At 43.1% G+C, this 25314-nt stretch overlaps 1 protein-coding gene across 1 annotated transcript in view; it reads right to left on the bottom strand.

Moving 5' to 3' along the window:
- Window positions 1-21626, bottom strand: part of LOC149273265 (zeta-sarcoglycan-like) — a 149489-nt gene extending 127863 nt beyond the window's left edge. The window contains exon 1 of the mRNA XM_089506522.1: window positions 21435-21626. Coding sequence (XP_089362648.1) covers window positions 21435-21626 — 192 coding nt within the window. The remainder of the gene's footprint in view (window positions 1-21434) is intronic.
- Between the last annotated feature and the right edge of the window lie 3688 nt (window positions 21627-25314).

Genomic DNA, 25314 nt, shown 5'->3' with positions numbered 1-25314 from the left:
TGTACCCCCCTCTCCCTCCCAATCTATCCTATGTACCCCCCTCTCCCTCCCAATCTATCCTATGTACCCCCCTCTCCCTCCCAATCTATCCTATCTACCCCCCTCTCCCTCCCAATCTATCCTATCTACCCCCTCTCCCTCCCAATCAATCCTAACTATCCCCTCTCCCTCCCAATGTATCCCATCCACCCCATCTCCCTCCCAATCTACCCCATCTACCCCCCTCTCCCTCCCAATCTACCCCATCTACCCCCCTCTCCCTCCCAATCTATCCTATGTACCCCCTCTCCCTCCCAATCTATCCTTATCTACCCCTTCTCACTTCCTATCTACCTCTTCTGACTCTCTAACCCCCTCCTAACTTTCTAACCCCTCCTTTGAAGTTCACTTACCATGGGCTTGTCCAGCGGTGAGATCGCGAGGTCTCTGTATCCCTGGTTCTGCCGCCTTCACTGCTGGGCGCCGGATATGACGACATATACCGGCGCTCGGCTTGAAATGCCGGCACTGCGAACCAGGAAGAGGCCTCGCGGTCGCGGAGAAGAGTGAGAGGCGCCGAACGGTTGCTGAGAACTTATTCCTCAGCAACCGCTCGGCGCCTCTCACGCTCTCCTCCGGGTCTATTAAAAAATAAATAAAAAAAAGACGGCGTTTCAATTGGGGGGGCACACCGGGGGGCACAGCATGATGTAGGGGGGGGCCATGGCCCCCTCTGGCCCCCCCCTGCCGACGCCACTGAATACTAGAGGCTGTTCATAATAGAAGCAATAAGAATCCAATCTTAAGGAAATGTACAAGTGTATTGTATGGTGTCCAACCATGTAATGCCAAAAAGTGTATTGCATCTAAGATATATACATCAGCCTCTATGGGATTCCAAGGTAGCACATGCTACATTAATAGCAGTGTTTCACCCTTCACTGCAGAAATTATAACAAAAATGTAAAAATGTTTTTTAATTAAAATATATTTATGCAATCATTGTGATAAAACTGATGATAACCTGTCTATGCCAGTGGTGGGATTCAACCGGTTCGCACCAGTTTGCACAAACCGTTTCTTAAAAAATTATCAGTTCACGCGAACTGTTTCTTAATTGCCCTATTATAGGCTGCACTCCCCCCCCCACTTAAAGTGTTTGTGCAGCCTATAATTGGGTTTAGGATTCTGCAGGGGACTTGGATCCTCCTTTCCGGCAGCAGCGGACGTCTGTGCGATGCAGACAACCCCGCTGCTGCCGGCGGCTGCTCCCACCCTCCTCATTGAACGGGGCTGTCACCGCCCATGAAGGTAATTAAATAAATAATGATAAATAGGGACTTGATTCGAAAAATAGAATAATCCTGTATTTGGCATGTGACTTTGAAGATAAATTTACAAAGGTAAACTTTTACTCTGTCCTGAGCAAAGCCTGAACATCAGTTCATTAACTGTAATAGTAGTGAAATACTGATTCCTGTCACACAGGAGAAAACAGACTTGCTCAGTGAAAAGTTTCCTAGTGATAAATGATCTTCAGCTGTATCTATTTCTGGTTCTGCAAAAATCATAGCTACAGCATAAATTATTCATGTGAAGCTCTCATTCCCATGAGAGCTGATTGTTAAATGCGTCAACTACAATATGACATTGCAAACATTATACAAATACACAATTTATCTGGCATTTTGCAAATTTAACCATGCAAACATAAGGCATACAGATATCTCTAATATATACTCTATATACACTCACTAGCCACTTTATTAGGTACACCTGTTCAATTACTTGTTAACACGAATAGCGAATCAGCCAATCACATGGTCAAGACAACTTGCTGAAGTTCAAACCGAGCATCAGAATGGGGAAGAAAGGGGATCTAAGTGACTTTGAACATGCCATGGTTGCTGGTGCCAGACAGTCTGGTCTGAGTATTTCAGAAACTGCTGACCCACTGGGATTTTCATGCACAACCATCTCTAGGGTTTGCAGAGAATGGTCCGAAAAAGAGAAAATATCCAGTGAGCCGCAGTTGTGTGGACCAAAATGCCTTGTTGATGTCAGAGATGAGAGGAGAATGGGCAGACTGGTTTGAGATGACAGAAAGGCAAGAGTAACTCAAATAACCACTCATTACAACCAAGGTATAGATCATACCATCTCTGAATGCACAACATGTCGAACCTTGAAGCAGAATAAGACACCAGGTGCCACTGCTGCTACAATTCGAACCTGTTCACCAAAACTGGATAATGGAAGACTGGAAGAATGTTGCCTGGTCTGATGAGTCTCGATTCCAGCTACGACATTCTGGAGGCAGGGTCAGACTTTGGCCTTAAACAACATGAAAGCGTACATCCATCCTGCCTGATATCAACGGTTCAGGCTTGTGGTGCTGGTGTAATGTTGTGGGGGGACACACTTTGGGCGACTTAATACCAATTAAGCATTGTTTAAATGCAGCCTACCTCAGTATCGTTGCTGCCATGTTCATACCTTTATGCCCACAGTATACCCATCTACTGATGGCTACTTCCAGCAGGATAATACACCATGCCACAAAGCTCACATCATCTCAAACTGGTTTCTTGAACATGACTGTCATGGTCCTGGGTCCCGTCACCGGCGAGCGAGCCCCCGCTCGCAGATGACGGGTACCTGGGACTCCGTCTTGGGTCTCCATCGACGGTGGGCAGCATTCCTGCTGCTGGCACGGGAGGCAGGAGGACGGATCTGGGGTCCCACTACGGGCCCGCAAAGAGCTACCCGTCAGCACAGAAATCCCCATAGGGAAAAACGTACCCTTTCTCTTGGTTTTATGGACAGCTGGAGGTGCGGCCATGACGTAGGCGGTGTGGTCCAGTGCAGACGCCGGATTTTAAAAATCCAGAAATGCTTCTCTCTGGCACCCTGTTGTGTTCCGTTGCCTGTGTTCTTGATTTCGGATGTTTTGACCCTTTGCCTGCCTGACTACTCCCTGTTTAGTGCACCTCTGCCTGTATCTTTCGTGTAGCAGTTCTGCTCGTCTGACTACCCGCTTTGTGTTTTGACCCCTGGCTTGTACCAACCCCCTACCGTGCTGAGCTGCCTGTGTGTATCTTGCCTCAAGCTGTACCTATACCTTGCTACATTGACTATATAACCTGCCAGCACTAAGGCCTCCTTGCTGTTATTAGCAATAGTCCAGGACTTAGATGATCCCAAGTGCTTCTTTCTTAGTAGCGGTATTCTGGGCAGAACTCCCGCTGTGGGTGCCTCAAGTATGGGCAGACATGACAATGAGTTTACTGTACTCCAATGGCCTCCACAGTCACCAGATCTGAATCCAATAGAGCACCTTTGGGTCGGGAGATTTGGATCATGGATGTGCAGCCGACAAATCTTCAGCAACTGCGTGATGCCATCAGTTCCCTATGGACCAAAATCTCTCAGCAATGTTTCCAGCACCTTGTAGAAAGTAAAAAACAAAAACTGTCTGCGCTTCTCACCCTAATAAAGTTGGCAAAAAATATATAAACATAATATAAATATATATATGATGTTAATATATTTGTCATTGTACACAATGTATACATTGTACAGCCAACACATTTGCTCACATTGTTTGGTAGGCCTCCCCTTACGAAAAATTACTGCAGTTTTTCTGAAGTAATACTGCTGTTTTTTGGACATGAAAAAACTGCAATACTGCACTTTTAGTGAAGTATTACTGCACATTTACTGCAGTTGTACTGCATTTGTACTTCACTGTACTGCAGTTTTACTGCACATTTACTGCACTTTTTTTTTTATATTGCAAACCTACAGTTGTACTTCAATGTACTGCAGCTTTATTGCATTTGTACTTCCGTACAAAAATAACTGCTGTACAACTGCAGTACAGTGAAGTACAAATGCAGTACAACTGCAGTAAATGTGCAGTAATACTGCAGTAAAAGTGCAGTATTGCAGTTTTTTCATGTCCAAAAAACAGCAGTATTACTTCAGAAAAACTGCAGTAATTTTTTCGTAAGGGTATTATACATTTGTATTATTTGAGCCTGAGACTAGCTTAGCACACCGACATTTTTTCTTTTCTTTTCCTTGTAGAAAGTATGACACAAAGAATGAAGACAGTTCTGAAGACAAAAGGGGATCCAACTCTAACACTATATGGACAAAAGTATTGACCATTACACCAACAGGGACTTTTATAACATTGCATTCTAAATACATACAGCTTCCACTCTTCTGGGAAGGCTTTCCACAATATTTTGGATTGTTTCTGTGGGAATTTTCACCCATTCATCCTGTAGAGCATTTGTGAGGTCAGGCACTGGTGTTGGACAAGAAGGCCTGTCTCATAATCTCTGTTCCAGTTCATTCAAAATGTGTCAATAAGGTTGAAATCAGGGTTCTGTGCGGGCCAGTCAAGTTCTTTCATTGCTTTGTGCACTTGGGCTGCAATAGAAAAGGACCTTCCCCAAACTGTTTCCACAAAGTTGCAATACAATTGTCTAAAAATTATTTGCAGCATTAACATTACCCTTTACTGGAAGTAAGGGGCTAGCTAGCCCAAACCCTGAAAAACAGCCCCAGACCATTAATCTTCCTCTACCAAAGTTTGTAAAAGGCACTATGCATTCTATTAGGTAGTGTTCTCCTGGCATCCGCCAAACCCCAGGAGACCTGTCCGGTCAACATCTTAAACATATTGCTCCCCCATATTCCCTGATCTCTGCATCTCTGTAAATGCACCCCTGTATGTACAATGCAGACTACATAACCACTTATACAGAAAAGATGGTATTTAATTTTCCACCTTATCACCTTCTTATTTTCAATCAATAAAACATGGTTGAAAACAAACATTTTCAAAAGCTAGATTATGTATACTGTAGAAGTTAAGTCTAACATATCTCAGTTTTTTTTAATCAATAGTACAATTTCATGGAATGGTAAAATAAAATAATAATAAATAAATACTACGATGAAAACCCTTGTCAAATCACTATTGAATACATTCATGGAAAGATATATTGCCAAAAAAGTTCATAAAAGCAGATTTTCAAGCTTCATAAAAAACACATATTTACTTTTTAACTGATTGCATCAGTGTAGATCATTATAAACTGAAAATTCTGAAACAGTATAAATATTTGTTAAGCAATACATTATTAATAGGAATAGCTAAATAATCTATTTGTGGCGATGTCTAGTTTCAATTATAAAAACTCAAAAACAAAATGATATAATCTTTTTTGGGGCATTTTAACTTAATTTGATAAGAAAATATTTTTTCAGTAGTATGGCTAAAAAGTTCTACATTTGCTGCTGTATAATGGTATGCCAATGCTACAATCAAAATGAAATATAGTGCACAATGAAAATGTTAATAGTTTCCCAATGGCAAACTACACATTAATTTCTGCTTCTCATTTTTTATTATGCTTGTCAGAGTATTCATTTATTAGCTTCATTTGCACACATGCTCGCAAACAAAAGAATATAAAACTGATATATTTTCCATTTATTTGGCATTCTATTTTGGCAGTTCCCTCCCTTTCAGGACAAGATTTAAAGTAAAACAGTGACTGCAGTGACTATGTCTTTGTGCATTTTATTGTATTTTTAAAACACATTGCCCCTCACTTTCCACCAATATACCCTTACGAAAAATTACTGCAGCTTTTTTGGAGTAATACTGCAGTTTTTTGGACACTAAAAAACTGCAATACTGCACTTTTACTGCAGTATTACTGCACATTTACTGCAGTTTTACTGCATTTGTACTTCACTGTACTGCAGTATTACTGCACATTTACCGCACTTTTTTTTTTATATTGCAAACCTGCAGTTGTACTTCAATGTACTGTAGCTTTATTGCATTTGTACTTCCGTACAAAAATAACTGCAGTAAAACTGCAAAAAAATTGCCTTTTCCGTTCCCCCCCCTGCCCTTGTGCGTTGGCCTTTGTCGGCCTCTCCACCCGGGGCGGTTCTCTTCCCCGTGGTTTTATCCCTTCCCTGGCGCCCGTGCGGCGGTTCCCCTTTCTCCGCGAGGTGTTCCCGGCCTCTCGCGAGCGGCGTGCGGCGCGTTTCCTCTCAGCGGCCCGCCATCTTTGACGGCGCGGTGTTTCCCCGCTTTCTCCCTTGCGGCGGCCTCACCCCTGTGGCGGCTTGTCGTCCTTCCCCCGCGGCGGGATTTTTTTCCCCTGCACTCTATTCTGGGGCCGGTTATTGGCGCCGCAGCCCCTGTCTCGGTCCTTTCTCGCCGCGGCCGGTTTCTTTTTACCGTTGCCATGCCGCGGTTGGCTCGTGCCGCATTGCGGCCCGTCTCGCTGTCGTTCCGTGGCCTACATCTGCCGCGGGACGCCCGGCTTTTCTCTGAACGGCGGCCTCGTTCATCGCGGGGCCTCCGTTCCTCGTGACCCGCGGCGTGGTGGTGGCTCGGTTTCTTTCCCGGCGGCCTTCACCACGCTGCACGTTTTTTCTTTCCATTGTTATTTTGTTTGATTGGGCCTTATCGGCCGCATGGTGTGTAGTTGTTTCTTGCTTTTCAGGTTTTATTATTTAGCAGGTTTGATTCCAAGTGGATTATTGATACTGTGGCCTATTTAAACCCTACTGTGGTCCCATGGGTGCCTAGGGCTTCCTACCTGCCCTCTTATTGCCACTGGGTAACCCCCTTTTGGCCCTACGATGACCCCACCGCTTTCTGTTAAGGGTAAACCCCTGCGGTTCTCAACTGTGGTGACCCCATTCTGTGGACACGTTACGACTGTATTCAGCCTCCTCTAGGGGTGACCCCCTGTTTACAGCGCTTACTGCCCTATTGGATGAACCCCAGTCTGCTGCCAAAGCCCGAACCGGTTTTTTGACTCCTGTTATTTTTTGTGTTCCCCTAGACACTTTTGGAGTGCTATGGCTGAAGAATCCCAAGCTCAAATTCCGGCCGCTGTCCAGGCCTGGCTCCGCTCTGCCCTGGCGGCGTCCTTCCCTGCTGCGCTGGAGGATCTCCATTCTGCTCGCCCTTCTCCGCCTCTCGTTTCCCCTGCTGGGGTGGAGGATTCTGACGCTGGCGGCTCCTCGTCTCCCGCGGCTACCGCAGCCTCTCACAAGCGCACCTGGGGCGAATTGCCCTCCACATCCGGGAAGGGTAAAGCCCCGCTGAAGAAGGCCCGCAGTTCAGCTCTTCCTTTGGTTTCACCTACCGAAGACCTTACGGATTATGAAGTTCTGGACGAATATTGCGCTGGATCCTCTGGTCCGGCATCTCCCATGCAGAACCAGGACTTCGCTCTGGATCCTCCCAAGATCTCTTTCAACCCGTCCAATGCTCCCGATCAACCCTTTGAGGTCACGGATGATCTGGGGACCACGCTTTTCGACCCCAGGGCTCTGCGCTACCCTCGCTCCTCGGAATGGACACCATCGGCCCACATTGCCGAGTTCCTGAGGTTTTGGATTCATCGCCCCTTGGATAAAGAGGTGCGCCAAAGGCTCCGCTCGGAGTGTCCTCGACCCACGGTCCGGGACAAAGTTCTCAATACGCCCGAGTTTGATCAGACCTTCGTGACTTTCCTAACTAAAAATGGCAAAGACCCTCGTAAGGGCATTGAGCTGGGCTTGCGCTCGGCACAGGATAAGCTCCTCGATGTAGCGGGCCCCTTGACCCAGGTGTTCCAAATGGCCGACGAAGCCATCACCGACGGCTCTCCCCTGGATCCCCAGCTGGTCCGTGACTGGACTCAGAGAGCCTTATGTTTACTGGGCAACACCAATTGTGCGATATCGCTGGAGGCGTGTTTTTCGTACGGGAAGTCGTTTTTCCCCCAGAGCTGGTCGGCAGAGGGGTCATGCCGCCAGCAGAACGGCCTCGTCGGCCTCTAGACCCCGTTTTCCGGACGCCTCCACCGCCTACCGTTCCCAGTTTCGCATGCCATGCTCCAGAGGGGGCTACAGAGGCAGGGGCTACACGTCCACCAGAGGAAGATCAGCTTCAGGTAAAACTGATTCCTATTTTTCCTCATATTCCTGTCGGGGGTCGGCTCGCCCATTTTTTCCATGCCTGGTCTCGCCTTACATCAGATCCCTGGGTCCTTCAGACTGTAGTGGGTTTCCGTCTGGAGTTCCTTTCCACTCCTCGTCAGAGTTTTCCACCTCCTCTCCCCAGGTTGTCTTGCGATGCGGCCTCCCTGGTGCACTCCGAGCTCTCTTTTCTCCTAGAGAAGGGGGCCATAGAAAGGGCGCTTTCCCCTCCGTGTTTCGTCAGCAATATCTTCCTGGTGCGCAAGAAATCGGGGGAGTTCCGCCCGGTCATCAACCTTCGGTCTCTCAACAGACACGTTGTGTATCGCCACTTCAAAATGGAGGGTATACATCTCCTCCGCGACTGCTCAGGGAGAACGACTGGTTCTCCCGCCTTGACCTCAAGGATGCTTACCTTTCCGTCCCTGTCCATCACGACGATCGGAGGTTCCTTCAATTTCGCTGGCAAGGCCTTCTCTGGCAGTTCACTTGCCTTCCATTCGGGCTCAGCTCCGCTCCATGGTGCTTCACCAAACTTCTGAAGCCGGTCATGGAGTTCCTTCGGGCGCGCGGGATTCGTTCCATAGTTTACTTGGACGACATCCTCCTTATGGCTCAGGACGCTGAGTCTCTGCGTCGCGACACCTACCTTGTGGTTCATCTGCTTCAAGACTTGGGTTTCGTGATCAACGCTATGCGGTGCAAACCATTCAGTTTCTCGTGTTCTCGCTAGACTCCGTGGAGGCGGTCCTCAGGCTCCCTCGTGACAAGGTCTTGGTTATAAAGAAGGAGATTCGCAGGCTCCTTCGTGGCGGCCTGGTTTCGCTTCGAAATATCGCCAGGGTGATTGGCTTGCTCTCCGCATCCATTCAGGCTCCACTACAGGGCCCTCCAGCGGCTGAAGACGCGGCATCTTCGCGAGTCGGCCTCCTACGACGCGGTGATCGCCTTGTCAGACGAGGCCCGGTTGGAACTCCATTGGTGGTTGGTCCACATGGATGCGTGGAACGGCCGTGCCATTTTCGGGTCAAGCCCGGATTTCGTCGTGGCTACCGGGCGGAACGCGACCTTCATATCAACTGTTTGGAGCTCATCGCGGGCTGGTTCGCGGTTCGCAGCTTCCTGAAGGGTGTTACTCACTGTTCCCTCGTGTTGCGCATGGACAACGTCTCCGCCGTCCGCTACATCAACAGGCTGGGGGGCTCGAGATCCAGGCTTCTCACAGAGCTCACCAAGGAGCTTTATCAGTTCTGTCTGGACAACCACCTGTCCATTCGTGCGGAGTACCTGTCGGGCAAGGAGAACCTCGTGGCCGACTGGTTCTCCCGGCATTGGAGGGATGTGAGCGACTGGCATCTTCTTCCGAGCGTGTTCCACTCTCTCCACCTGTGTCGCGGTCCCCTCCATCTGGATCTGGTCGCATCCAGGGCGAATTGTCAGACGGAAGCGTTCTTCAGTTGGCTTCCGGATCCGCTATCCTTGGCGGTGGATGCCTTCCTGCAGTCGTGGCCGCTCCGGGGAGCTTATGCCTTTCCCCCATTCAACATGATCCTCCATTCCGTCAGTCGTCAGGGTGTCTCTATCCTCTTGATAGCACCCCTGTGGAGGACTCAGCCGTGGTTCCCGTTGCTTCTGGAACTGTCGTGCGCGGATCCCCTGATCCTTCCCTCGACCTGGGATCTGCTTCGGGATCCGGAGGGGAACCCTCATCCTCTTATCCTCCAGGATCGTCTGACGCTGGTGGCCTGGTTGGTTTCCGGGGATCCTGGCATGTGCCGGGCTTATCGGAGTCAGCTAGAGACCTGCTCTGGGGCTCTTGGGCCTCAGGAACCAGGAGATCTTACCTCCAGGCTTGGAACGCCTGGAGTCGCTGGTGTCTGGTTCGACACCTTGATCCCCTTACGGCACCTGTGACGGCGGTTCTTAATTTTTTGGCCCATCTTTTTTCCATGGGCAGGTCCTACCGCACCATTAATTGTTTTCGCTCTGCCATTTCGGAGGCTCACGTTCCGGTGCAGGGCTTGAGTGTTGGTAAGGATCCGGCGGTCTGTCGTCTCCTTCGGGGTATTCGGCTCTCTCGGCCCCCTAGGGCTCGTTATGAATCCTTTTGGGATGTCTCTCGGGTGCTCCGTTTTTTTGAGGATTGGCCGGACAACGACGGTTTGTCCTTTCGCCAGCTGTCTGCCAAGACTGCTCTTCTCTTGTGCCTTGTCTCGTTCCGACGGGTGTCTGACGTTCGTGCTTTTGATGTGTCCTCTTTTGTTTTTTCTCCCGAGGGCGTTTCGGTTTCTGTTTTTCGTAGAACTAAATCCAGTTCTACTTCTGTCTCCTATCCTTATTTCCCTGACCGGCCACGCCTTTGTGTGGCACGTTGTGTCCAGACTTATTTAGCCAGGTCGGCTCAGTTTCGGTCTTCCCCTTCGGGTCCGCTCTTCATTTCTTACGTGCGTCCTTTTCGGCCTGTCTCGGTGCCCACACTCTCCCGGTGGATTCGTTGGATTCTCCTTTTGGCTGGCATTGCGGGTTCTTTTGGGGCTCATTCGGTCCGCGGTGTGGCTGCCTCCGCGGCCTTATCCGCGGCCTTATCCGCGGGCTGTTCCCTCTCGGACCTTTTGTCGGCGGCGGATTGGTCCAGGGAATCTACTTTCCGGACTTTTTATTTTCGAGCCCCGGCTCACGCCACGCTGGCGTTGGTTTCTAGGCGTTAAAAACTGCAAAATACGAAGCCTCCTGTCTTGCTATAAAATTAGGGATTAATCTAGCCTTGGTGCAGTATTAATCTAAATTTTATTAAAGACAGGAGGCGAGTATTTTCCCTCCCTTACTATTGTTCTCTTCCCTCCCTTCTGTTAGGGCTTCAGCTCGTTTGTATGGGGGGTTTCTTGTTGATTTATTTATTGATGTTACTGTGCCTGTTGTTTTAATTCTGCTCTGCTCGACATATGGTTGCATGGTACTGTCACGATCTTTTTTTCCAGGTCGTCCTCCGGTTGTTTGAGGTGATGACGTTGCGGTGGTCCATCTCCGTGTTGTACTAGAGTTCCTGAGTGTTTCTTCCGGGATGTTGTTGCTGTCGTTTCAGCTTCTGTGCAAAGAAAGAGGAGGAGTGCCAAGATGTGCAGACTTTTATAGACTGTTTCCTGTGTTCTTATTGGTTGTTTTTATTGTTTTCTGTTAACTGTTTTGCTGCTGGAGGTTAACAGTAAAGAAGGTTAATGCAAAATACTCGCCTCCTGTCTTTAATAAAATTTAGATTAATACTGCACCAAGGCTAGATTAATCCCTAATTTGCAACCAAAGTTACACTATGGTAAATTCCTTTGGACATCCCATCTGTGGTTGGGTAGAACAATGCCCTTCATGTGAGGTTATGGCACAATGGTGCAAGACATTAACAACAACATTATACAACTTTTCATGGTCGTGCTACTGTATACTTAGACTGTATACTTAGACTTATTTATGTTGTTAATTAAATATCTCAAAACTTGAATGAAATAAACTAGATGTAAAACATTTGATTCTCTCTGACCACAAATGGTCAACCTGCAGAGTAAAGCAGCTGGTCGGTCAATGTTTTTACTTTTAATTTCCAGTATTTCTGTATTCAGATTGTCCAGGCAATTGAAATGAGTATGGATGATTAACAATGAAACATATATTCAGAGTTTAGAGGGTTATATAATATTTGCTGATAAATGAACTCTGCAAACAATATTTCTCTGCAGATGGACAAATTAAATTGCTGTGTTATATAAACAGAGGCGTATCTACCGAAATTAGCGCCTATGGCAAAGCACTGAAATTGCGCCCCTGTCCAAATATCTAAAACCCATTTATTAGCCCCTGCTGCCCATATATATATATATATATATATATATATATATATATAAATATTAGTCCCTGTTGCCAATAGCAGGTATAGATCAACACACAAACCCAGATCAGTTGAAATTCACTTGTGAGCTCAGCACTGAAGGTATATATCAAATAAACAGAATCAGACATACAAATCCTATATTTGCAGGTATACAATAATAATATATGAAACGTAGCATCGCAGGTATAGATCAAATAAATACATGGAAACAGCATTGCAGGTATTAATCAACTGAATAAGACATATTAACCCTGTATTTGCAAGTATACATAAATAATGTATGGAAACATAGCATAGCAGATATGGATCTACAGAATAACACAAAAACCCAGCTTTGCAGGTATAGATCAATTGGAATTCACATAAAAACACGGCATTAAAAGTATATTTAAAACCCCCTAAATTACAGGCATAGATCACAGGTTGCACACCCCAAAGCCAGCCCTGGCGTCCACACTGCTCGCATAGAACCTGACCAGCACCCAAATTACACACACATAAGACTTGCCATCTTTGTCCACAAATAGCCCAGCACAAGTCAACTTTGTCCCCAAACAGTCCGGCCTGTGCCATCTTTGTCCCATATACACCCTGCCTGTGCCATCTTGGTCCCCAAGGCTCAAACCTCCTGCTAGTGCCATCTTTGCCCTTCCACAATTATACATCTATGATACACACAAACACTTTTACAGTCACTCACTAATTCACACTTTCATTCAGACATCTCATCCACACATTAACTCATGCTATCCCTCATTCAGACAATTCATCCACACATTAAGTCATGCTCTCCCTCATTCAGCCAATTCATCCACATTAACTTATGCTCTCCCTCATTCAGACAATTCATCCACACATTAAGACATGCTCTCCCTCATTCAGCCAATTCATCCACATTAACTTATGCTCTCCCTCATTCAGACAATTCATCCACACATTAACTCATGCTCTCCCTCATTCACTCATGCACACATTAATCCACTCTTTACTTATATCACTTTCTAACCCCTCTCCCTCCCTTATCACTCCCTTACCCCTCTCCCCCCTTATCACTCCCTTATCACTCTCTAACCCCTCTCCCTCCCTTATCACTCTCTAACCCCTCTCCCTCCCTTATCAATCTCTAACCCCTCTCCCTCCCTTATCACTCTCTAACCCCTCTCCCTCCCTTATAACTCTCTAACCCCTCTCCTTCCCTTATCACTCTCTAACCTCTCTCCTTCCCTTATCACTCCCTAACCCCTCTCAATCCCTTATCACTTCCTAACCCCTCTCCCTCCCTTATCACTCCCTAACCCCTCTCCCTCCCTTATCACTCCCTAACCCCTCTCCCTCCCTTATCACTCCCTCTCCCTCCCTTATCACTCCCTAACCCCTCTCCCCCTTTGTAGTTCTCACCTTGGGGTCCAGCAACGGGAGCACAAGGCTTCTGCCTTCTTTCACTGCTGCACTCATATTTTGGCGCTCAGCACTGAAGCAGCGGGCACCAGCGAGCGGCTCTTAAACGCTGTCTTTTTTTTTTTGGATGCAGGGGAGAACGAGAGGCGCCGAGCGGTTTCTAGGTGCCCCTCTCTCTCCTCCGCATCAGAAAAAAACAGTGTTTAAAACCCGTTTCCTGGTGCCCGCTGCTTCACTGCTGAGCGCCGCAATATGACGTCATATTGCGGCGCTCAACATGAAATGCCGGCACCGGGACGGAGGTAGGGTGCTCGTGGAGGAGAATGAGGGGCGCCTAGCAACCGCTCTCTCCTCCGCATCAAAAAACCCCCCCAAAAAACGGCGTTTAAAAGCCACTCACCGGCGCCCCCTTTTAAATGGCGCCTATGGCACGAGCCATAGTTGCCATACCCTAGATACGCCGCAGTATATAAATCCTTGACATAACCATATAGCCATTATAGTTTATAGCTTTATTTTTAATACTTACCAATAACGTTTATCGCACATATTGCTATCATTTATTTACAGTTTAAAGCATATGAAAAACTTATATGTGAAGTACAATTGTAATACATCATTATTGAGGTACAATATATTGCTTATATTAGAAATAGAAGTTTGTGCCCTGAGTGTTATGTGCGGCCCTGGGGTAGCACAGGTAGCTGAACCCAGGTAGCAGAGACAGAATAGCGGACTCACAAGTTTGTGAAGACAAAGCCAAAATCAGGGAAGTCCAAGATCAGGGCAGGCAGCACAGAAGCAAAGTCGAGGATATCACAGGATCAAGGTCAAAGACAAACCAAGGTTCAGAACACGATAGACACAGATATAGCACAAGTACTCAAAAACACAAAAACTCAGAGCAAACAATACTCTTTGAACGGGCACTGCAGTAGTGGAACTGAGGGTTTAAAAGAGAGCAAGGGTGGGAAAGTGGAGTAATGCACCAATTAACACTGAGAATGGCATCGTCGCGCACGTCATGCAACCGACGTCCCGTGCCGGCATGCACACCAACCTGCGAGCATTGCGGGCATGCCGCACCGACACGTACGTCCATGTGCGAACACCGCGGACGTGCTGCAGCGACTCACTCATACACTTGTGCGAACGCTGTGGACGTGGTGCTTTGACGTGCACGTCCACTCGTAATTGTCGCGCGTGTGCCGTGTCACTGCACATGTCATCCCAGGAACCCGGCGGACACGGTAGGTGTAACACTGAGGAGGTTACAGTCTAAGTAAGTATTACTTACAGTATATCATGTACACTGTACACATATTCTTTGTAGATGAAGGTGCTAGAAACATTCCTCAGAGATTTTGGTCCATATGGACATGACGGCATCACGCAGTTGCTGCAGATTTTTCGGCTGCACATCCATGATGCGAATCTCCCGTTTCACCACATCCCAAAGGTGCTCTATTGGATTGAGATCTGGTGACTGGAGGCCAATGGAGTTCAGTGAACTCATTGTCATGTTCAAAAAAACAGTTTGAGATAATGTGAACATTGTGACATGGTGCATTATCCTGCTGGAAGTAGCCATCAGAAGATGGGTACACTGTGGTCATAAAGGGGTGGACATGGTCAGCAACAATACTCAGGTAGCCTGTCGCGTTTAAACAAAGCTCATTTGGTACTAAGGGGCCCAAAGTGTTCCAAGAAAATGTCCCCCGCACCATTACACCACCACCAGCCTGAACCGTCGATACAAGACAGGATGGATCAATGCTTTGATGTTGTTTACGCCAAAGTCTGACCCTGCCGTCTGAATGTTGCAACTGGAATCAAGACTCATCAGACCAGGCAACATTCTTCCAGTCTTCCATTGTCCAATTTTGGTGAGCCTGTGCGAATTGTAGCCTCAGTTTCCTGTTCTTAGTTGACAGGAGTGGCACCCGGTGTGGTCTTCTGCTGCTGTAGCCTATCTGCTTCAAGGTTTGACGTGTTGTGCGTTCAGAGATGGTATTCTGCATACCTTGGTTGTAGCAAGTGTTTTTTTAAGTTACTGTTGCCTTTCTGTCATCTTGAACCAGTCTGTCAGGATGAGCTGGGAGTGGAGAGCAGGGTGGAGAACAAGGGTGTATACCAACAGGTATACAAGGGAGTCCGTAATTCAGGGCCAAAGGCAAAAGCAGAAATAAGGTAGGTAAGCTGGGATCAGGTAGCAGAGGTGCAATACGGGAGATGAGCCGAGTCAGGATTGGAGAGATACACAGAGTTCAATAAACAAGCCAAGGTCAGATGCCAGGAAGTCATTCAAGTAGATTGGGTAGGTCACAAGGGAATTGGAACTGAGCAGAACAAAGCCAGCTAGTCAGCTTAATAACTAAGCATCTAATGAATGGTGTGCTGGGTTTTTATATGGGCTGTCAGGTAGAGCTCATATCTCCGGCTCCAGAGTGATCCTACCTTCTCCATAGTTCAGCAGTTTCTAAAATACTCAGACCAGCTCTTCTGGCACCAACAACCATGCCACTTTTTAAAGTCACTTAAATCTCTGATGCTCGGATTGAACTTCAGCAATTTTGACCACGTCTACATGCCTAAATGCATTGAGTTGCTGCCATTTATGTTAACAAGCAATTGAACAGGTGCACCTAATAAAGTGGCCAGTGAGTGTATATACACAATGGGATACATTTGTACTATACATTTATCTAAACTTTGTATCTTCTGAAATAGAACAATGTGACATTAAACTTGTGTGCTTGTAGTGATGTTGTAATTTGTGTTGATGCAACGGCAGTAAAGTATGTAAATTAAATTACTCTGCCTGCAACTAAAGACAATGAGCATAGCCCAATATAGCTTTGTAGAACATCAAAAACATTTGCGCTAAATTTTCAATTTAATCCTTAATCACTTAAAAAAAATAGAACAAAAATAGTTGTAAATTAATCACATATTACCAATGCCCATGATCATATTAACATATTGGCCTGAATATTAGGCTGACATTTTCTCCAAAATCCATTTAAAAAAATGTTATTATTTTTGTCATTATTTATTTATAAAAGTAATGTATTCGTTTTAATTGAGATTTTACCATTTAACATATTGAAAATCAATTTTACACAATATAAGACCAGTTTATGATTAAGGGCAGCCTATATCTAGGTATAATCTAATTGTCAAAAACCCAATAATTGCAAAAACATTATTGTAATAATTGAAGCTAGACATGAGTGGCTGATTGTTGGAATAAATCACATTGTACTTCAAATGTTATTTTTCTAAAGTCACTAAGCCTGACGGGCCGTAATTACTTCAGCCACATACTTCACAGGTTACTGAACCAATGCCTTCGATTCACTACAAGACACCTAGAATTGGCTCACTAGATTATTCTAGTCACCAACTTTAACATTTGATTGCATAGACCGGTTGACTGAAAAGAATTTGTTCTGCATTAATAAAAGCATTTTAAAATAATTTTCTTTTCAGAACAAGAACTGTAGCACAATGGATCTTAAAATCTGACAGTGGCAAATGCATTTCAGTTATGAAACAATAATTTGAAGAAAACTATTGATAAAAATAAAATTGCTTAGTTCTTTGCATTTTTTGCCCCTGGCTATTTCAATAATAACACATTGGTTACACAAATTTCTAATTACTGTAAACATACTTTGCTTTAGGGAGCTTGATATATTGGTCAAAATATTTATAAAGGACTTAGAACAATGTCTCCAATTTAATTTTGTTTTGTAACATTTCGATAGGAAATTTATGATTGACATTTGCAGAGCTTAAAATACATTTGCAGGATCCAACAGAATATTTTATACATTCTTAATTAATGAGGAATATGTGACAGCCACATTACATATCTGAATAGGATGTGCATATGAAAATACCTGAAATTATGTATGCAACATTTACATTTAAACTCTTTGTAGCTACAAGGTAACTTTCATATAAATACATTTTTGTGTGGCAGAAACAACTGCAACTCGATGCATCTAATACATAGGAGGTATGTATATTAAGAGAAATAACGAACACTTGATTTGCTTCATATACCAACATTTCAAATGGCCAAAATTCAATAAAATGCAGTATGGTTAGAGAAGTAATTAAGGAAAGGGCCTTAGGCTTAAGAAAGAGTGGGGCTAACCATGTAAATGGGTGGGGCTAGCCATGCAAGGGAGTGGGTCCATCAGCTATAAGGGTGGGGCTGGCCTTAGATATCTTAACCCCTTCGTGACAATGGCTGATTTTATTTTTTATACCCTTTGTGACAATGGCTGTTTTAACATTTCTGCAGCAGTGGTGACTCTAGGAACAATATATAGGGGGCACATAAGATATCACAGTCAAAACTGGGGGGGGGCACAAAACTTCCACCACTAAATCATGCCACTGACAATTTTTTTTAATATATATATATATATATATTTATAAATATGATACCAGAGTATTGCAGTATGCAATGATACCTTTTTATTTGATTAACATAATAGTCAAGACAAGCTTTCAAAAGTCTTGCTCAGGTATTGCTTCAGACCTGAGAAAGAGAGAAAAACTCTCAAAAGCTTTTCTTTATACTTTACAAATAAGTGCAGAGGCCGAGCAACAGGCTCTCACGCTGTTGTGAGCAGAGCCGTAGCTAGTTCCTTTTGCGATCGAGGCAAGAATTGAATATTATGCCCCCATTATTTATTTTTGTTACAGAAGTTATTTTATTGACACTGCCCTTGTACACGGCTTTTACACACACCTGCCCATAAACACACATATACACATACGTACACTGCCCATACACGCTGGCTTTACAAATAACTGCACATAAATATACATATAGACATACAATGCCCTTACACATGACTGCCCATACACACCGACTTTTACAAATGGCTACCCATAAACAGACACATACACTGCCATTACACATGACTGCCCACACACTGCCTTTACACATAACCGTCCATAAACCCAGATAAACACATACACAGCCTTTTCACACATCAAGGCATTACAGCAACACTGTTTGGGTGCAGAAAACAAACATAGTTCGCTTGGCTGTTTTAACATTTCTGCAGCAGTGGTGACTCTAGGAACAATATATTCCTGGCATGTCAACTGTCAATTGTCACTAAGTGAATATTTTTGTGGGACACTTGGGAAGCATGTTTTACAGAATGATTGCTTTAGATTTGTAACTCTGCCCCAGAGCTTCTTTTCAGAAATACAGGGTTTCAGTTGTCTGAGTTACTTGTGCAATACGCAAGAACAACAGAAAAGGAAACAAAACTAAGAAGTCCTAAAAGTCCAATGCTTGTAAGTATTCACATGTGTCAAAACATACCAAAGCAGCACAAAAAACAATAGCTTGAGGTGTTTTGCACTAACATGCTTAATCATAAAATGTGCAATACCACAAAAAACATTTTCAAAAATATCTCAATGTAATGCCAGGGATAATAGCATTAGTCAGGAAGTATAAACCCAAATAAGAGTGGTAAATCTGCTGATTTCAATTTCCAAAAAACTTTTAAAACATACAATTTTTGTCCTACATGAAATTATATACCGTATTTGCTCGATTATAAGACAAGGTTTTTTTCAGAGCAAATGCTCTGAAAAATACCCCTCGTCTTCTAATCGGGGTCGTCTTCTAATCAGACCTCAAATAGAGTCTGATTAGGAGACTAAGATCCAGATCCCCCGCACCGCTGCAGGGGACCTGGATCCTCCTGTCTCACCCCCCCCCCCCATCATACACACACTTACCGGTGCTTCCTGCTGCCGGAAGGAGGTGTGGCTAGCAGCGGGGGTTGTCTGCGTCCGTCGCGCAAACCTTCCCCGACTGTCAGAGATCAGAGTTCCCCGCACCGGTGCGGGGAACTCTGATCTCTGACAGCCGGGGAAAGTATACGCGACGGACGCAGACAAACCCCCGCTGCCAACTCCACCTCCTTCCGGCTGCAGCAGAAGGCGACGTCAACCCGCTGCCCCGGCTGGAAGCACCGGTAAGAGAGGGCTGAGAGGGGAGGGGAGGGGAGAGTGTGTGTGTGTGTGTTAGTTAAATGGGGGTATAGGGTGTGTGTGTGTGTGTGTGTGTGTGTGTTAAATGGGGGCATAGGGCATTTCTGGAGTGGCGTTAAGGGGGCATTTAATAGAGCACTCTGCCTCCTGAAATGCCTTATACACCTATATGCCACTCTGCCCCATAATATGCATTTTAACCCCCTAAATGCCAGAGTGGCATATAGGGGTATAAGGCATTTCTGGAGGCAGAGTGCTCTATACAATGCCTTTTAACTCCCTTAATGCCACTCTGCCTCCTGAAATGCCTTATACCTCCCTATATGCCACTCTGCCCCATAATATGCATTTTAACCCCCTAAATGCCAGAATGGGATATAGGGGTATAAGGCATTTCTGGAGGCAGAGTGGCATATAGGGGTATAAGGCATTTCTGGAGGCAGAGTGGCACATAGGGGGTCAAAAGGCATACCATGGGGCACAGTGGCATATAGAGGGTTAAAAGGCATATCATGGGCCACAGTGCCATATTGGAGTGGCAAGCCTGGGGGCAGATGTGCGTAACTGGGGGACAGGTTGGAAAATACAAGAAATAAAAACAAAAAAAATATTTTTCTCAATCATAGCTTTTATTAAAAAAAATAGTTTACATGAATTAACATTTACTGGTAAAACTTTTTTCCTTTAGGGTCGTCTTATATTCAGGCTTTTTCTTTTTTTCCTAAGTTAATATTCAGATTTTGGGGGGTCGTCTTATAATCAGGGTCGTCTTATAATCGAGCAAATACGGTATATATATATATATATTATACATATATATCACTCATGGTTCTCATTATTTGCTAAATCTAAACTTGAAAGACTGATGTATTGTTTGAAACATATTTCATATATATATATTTATATATATATATATATTTATATATATATATATATATATATATATATATATATATATATATACATACATACATAATACACACATGCATACAAACAGTGATGTATCCCAGCCAAATAAATGAGATCTTTTGGTGTACCTGAGATCGAACTAGAGAGTGGGGGCGCTGCCCTAGGTCAGCCCAAAGATATACAACTGCATACACATATACTATTCCCTTTTCCTCCTAAGTAGATTCATATACCTCAATTAGCTCTCCAAGTTTTAGCCAACTTAAATCAATACATATTTCAAAATGAAATATTTACACATCACACCCATAGTAAGCCACCAGACTACTTCAATTGTAAATGTTATGATTTACATAGATTTATTTATTGCTACACCACATTCATGGACAATCCCATAGGGAATGTTTTCTATCGTATATTTTTACTTTACTCTCAATATTTGATATAGCAATACAATTACATCTTTATTAAAACATAACTATTTCAAATGATACGCATTATTATCTGCAAAAGAAGGAAAAAATTAACACAAGGGAAAAAAACATCAAAAGAAATATAAAGGTATAAAGGTACTCACAATACAGGCTGTATCACATTGGCTATGATGTGCTTTAACTGTGGCAGTGACCTGCACTAACATCAATTAAAATCATCCCTTTGATGTTATCAGGCACACAGTTGTTTGAATGCGGAATCTGTATGTGCTGTGCTGTGTTCTAAAAGTGTAAGTGAGGTTGAGCAGTTAGCAATCATTTCTTGTTATTGGGCGCTGGTAGCTGAATGGCTTGTGATTTATCATATGCCTTTTCAGCAAGTTTGACTTGTTTATGAGTCACTTAATTAAGTAAAATGTGTCCTTGTTTTAACTGTAGTGGTCAGTTCTTTCATGTTTTAGGTATCTGGTTGTTCACTGTTATTTGGAAATGTGATTATTGGATATGGATGGGAAGCTTTTTTTGGCATGTGACAATAGTGATCACCACAGATTTTCTTACAACATTTCTTGTCAGTGCAATGGGTTTAGACCTTTTCAGCTTAAGTACTGATGCCACCATTAATAAATATGTAATGCATGTACTTTATTATTGATAACTTATTCATTTGCTCCTTAGTTTTATTAACAATAGCCAATTGCTATTAATTGCAATTAATGGAGCATTACAACATTATGAATTAACTTTTTTAGTAATCAAAATTTCAAGGTAAAAGCGTTGATACTTACCACTGTGAAATTCATAACTTTTAAAATCCATATTGTCATTGCTAAATTAACAATCATGGTGACCAACAGAAGCAGGACAAAGAAGTATAAACACCGCTTTCGCCACCCATAAATCCCCACAGGATAAAATTGAGTATTTTCATTGCGAAGATTATTTTGCTGTGTGGCCAAAATATACTGTTCTCGTGTCATCTGAAAGAAATATTTAAAAAAAAGGATCAATTAGAAAAATAATGCATATAACCTAATGTAGCAAAAGCTGTAGTTTTGTAATAAAATATAGGGCTAATACAAACTTCAACTAATTGGATCAACACATATGTATGTGCGTCAAAAATAGGCAGAGTCACTTAGATGCAAACAAAGGTAAAACATTTAATACGAACAAAAATAGAAGAATATAAAAAGAAGATAACAAAAATAATACGAAACAAGTCTTACAAAACCTTCGAGAGGAATTTAGTTCATGACATCTGTCCTATGCATTCCTGAGGATGGAGGGAGGGAGTGTTGGGACGTGAAGAGTCCATGGATGGCAAGTACATCTCCCCTCTACCTCTCCTCCCATGCTTCTCCAAGGCTTAACTTATATACACGGTTTGAATAATGATGTCAGTCTTGTCAGTCTATTGGTCTTCACCTAATTGGGTAAACATGCTCACTAAGATCTTTACACGTCGAAACCCTATTTTAGGTGGTCGCTGTACGTATACTGTAATGCCCTTTTACAGTTACAACTATACCATGTATTAGCAAGTTACTATCCTATCTATAGAATGCCTGTTCAGCAAATCCTTCATTCTATATTTTAAGGTCAAGGAAACCTTGAAGCCTATCATTGAAACATATTAATATATCTTAATAATCATTTATTTATGAACAATGATTACATATCTTTGACTACTGCCTATACCAATAATTATATATGGTCCATTTCTTAATTCAGGTTAGAAAATGTATTAGAATCTTTTACAAGTATAAATAAATAAAAACAATGTTGGATAATTTAAATGATAATAAAATAGGTATGGAAAACTACAAAGGTAATCTGAAGAAATTACATAAGATTTAATATAGATCATTGTCATTAAAAACAGAATAAAAGTGGTATCTAAATGCATCGTCAAAATGTAATCAATAACATCAATAGATTTGATGTTTTTAATGTGTATAACCTTATAATTTAAAAGTAGTTTTAACATCATTGTATTCTTGGGTTGCCAAGTAGCTGGGTGGATACCCTGACCAGTGCTACAGAGACACTGTTTTTGCAATGAGAAGGCTCTCTCCCCTGACAGTAGATGTTATAGTAGAGCTGACTCCTTTCTATCAGACACAATGTGACAGCTTCCAAGAAGCACTGATACATTTATAAGGAAAGCAAGGGGTAGGCAGACCTTGGAAAAACAACTGTTTGACTGTAATTAACCTTTTACGGTGAGGATTGCAAAACTTCTATGTGTGTTTTACCTTATCAATACTGGAGTGCAAACTTGCCAAATATATGTTTGGGCATGTGGCACCAAGGATGCTGTGTGGAGTGCTGGGGGAATGTACTTGCTTTCTTTAAATTTATTGCGTCCCATTGATGATTCTGCATGTGCAACCTTGGAGGGAAGGCTGCATGTCCGTTGTATTGAAAGTTATACATTGGCTGTATTGGATTGTGTGATAATGTGTGGAAGACAAAACTACATGTGCACCACATTGAAAACAACACACAGAAGTTATACGTTGACCATGTTGGAAAGCGTAGTGACGTATACAGAAATATACAATGCTGGGGCTATATAAAATAGAACATTAGAAAGGATCAAACTATAAATGTTTTTTCCTCCTGAAGAAGCCACATAGAGGCGGAACACGTTTTTTTGTGATATATATTTTATTGTTTATTTTATTGTTATATTTATTTATTTCTAAATTATATTCTATTTATTTTCTATTTCTATTTCTCTTAGACCCTTACACCCCTGCAGCTACAGGCATTTTCAGATTTGGTATATGTCACCTTTTTTGGAAGCACCTTGGAAAACTAAAGCACTTTAATAAAGCACTTTGAGAAGTACTTTTGATAAAGCACTTTATAAAGTTTTTCTGATCAAGACAACATCGTCATCTTTAGATCATTTGTTTATTTGCACATCTCAGATTATGTGCAATATATCTTGTAACTGTTTTGGATCTTATTAATTTAATTTGGCTGTGATGGTACGATGCCATTATAGCCTGTCTTTTGATTTTTGATATCATGGAAGTAAAAGACTGATTTTATGAGAAGAGCCTGTCTTCATTATTCTTATAATCTGACCTCAAATAGAGATCTGACTACAGGACTAAGATCCAGATCCCCCGCAGCTCTGCAGGGGACCTAGATCCTCCTCTCTGGCAGCCAGTGGACATCTGCGCCATGCACACAGACAACCTCTGCTGCTGCTGGCACTTCCTCTGGGGCTTCTATGACGGAGATTGTCTACGCGCACGTTCACTGGCTGCCAGAGAGAAGGATCCTTTTAATTTTTTTACATGTTTGAGGATGATAAGTGCAAGTGGCATATTAGTAACAATTTTTTTCAAATCTGGTCATCCTGTCATGTCGTATTTAGGGAAACTTTGAAGACATTCAATTCAATTTACACCCATCAAACCATGTATTTTTTAAAACTAGACAACCCAGGGTATTTCAAATGCTCTAATTCCATGACCATCCTTTGTCAAATTTGTGGTAGCATTTTTTGTGTTTTGTTTCACATTGTACACATTGTACATACAGGCATGAATTTATATCTGCCTGGTATATGCCACTGCCAAACAACACCCGAATATGAGTACAGTGACACCACCCATACATAGGTTTGTCAGTTGTTTGGAGTCTAAAAGGCATGAGCAAATGCTATTATTTAAACTCTTTCCATGCCTTAATTCTACCACCAGTCTTTGTTAAAGTTTGTGGTAGTAAATTTGTGTGTTTGTTTTTCACACATACATGTACTTTACCGTGACTTTACATCTCCTGTTATGTGTCACTGTCAAACAACATCTCATTATGTGTTCATCAACATTTCCATCCATATCAGCTGAACGAAGAAAGTGACCTGATAATAAAATTGGTTTGATGATCTGAAACATACAAATCTGAAAGTGTGACAAATAGGCAAATATCGTTTCTCAGAGCTGTACGTCCATGTGCTTGATTAACATGGTGATACACATGTATCCAGCAGCAGTATTAAAAAAAAGCATTTGGCACTCTGGGTCAACATTGCCAAATGTATGACAAGTATAACATGTGTGGAAAGCACTATATGTTTTTTGTGCCTGGCAATTATAGTAAATACATGTGCATCTGAAATCATATCTGAAGCTTTGGAAGCCTATGTGGTTTTACTTCTTATTCTATGGAACATTAATTCTGTGGCGGTATGGGATGTGGAGAGCACAGAGAGAGTGAAGGATACATATCATAGTTAAAGAATCATAAGCATTGCTAACACCAGCAAAGGAAAACATGTGTCCCATCATAATGGTGTAATAGGATAAAAGATACAAAACCCTATGCAGGTTATATTAATGAGACAGGAATCCTAAGTCTTGTTTCTTTAGTGTTGAAATGGTCCGTCATCTTGATTTCAAATGTCTTTTTCTGCCTGGTGTGATGACCAACTGGGGGTGCGGGTTGGGGTGGCTATTGGGGTGTCTATTGGGTATGCATGTAAATGTATCCTTATATTTTTGGCTACCTCTCCCAATTAACACCCTGCTTCACCCTTTAGACACTGTTTCATAAACTCAGCATTCACAAAAGGGTGTTAAAGTGAAATATAGATATTCAAAAAATAATAATTCAAAGGAACTTTGTTGAGCTTTTTTTCTTAAGCTA

Source organism: Sceloporus occidentalis, unplaced genomic scaffold (assembly GCF_023333645.1).
Source record: "Sceloporus occidentalis isolate IW3139 unplaced genomic scaffold, rSceOcc1.0.p SCAF_388, whole genome shotgun sequence".
NCBI classification, from domain to species: domain Eukaryota; kingdom Metazoa; phylum Chordata; class Lepidosauria; order Squamata; family Phrynosomatidae; genus Sceloporus; species Sceloporus occidentalis.
This window is presented reverse-complemented; position numbering and strand designations above follow the sequence as displayed.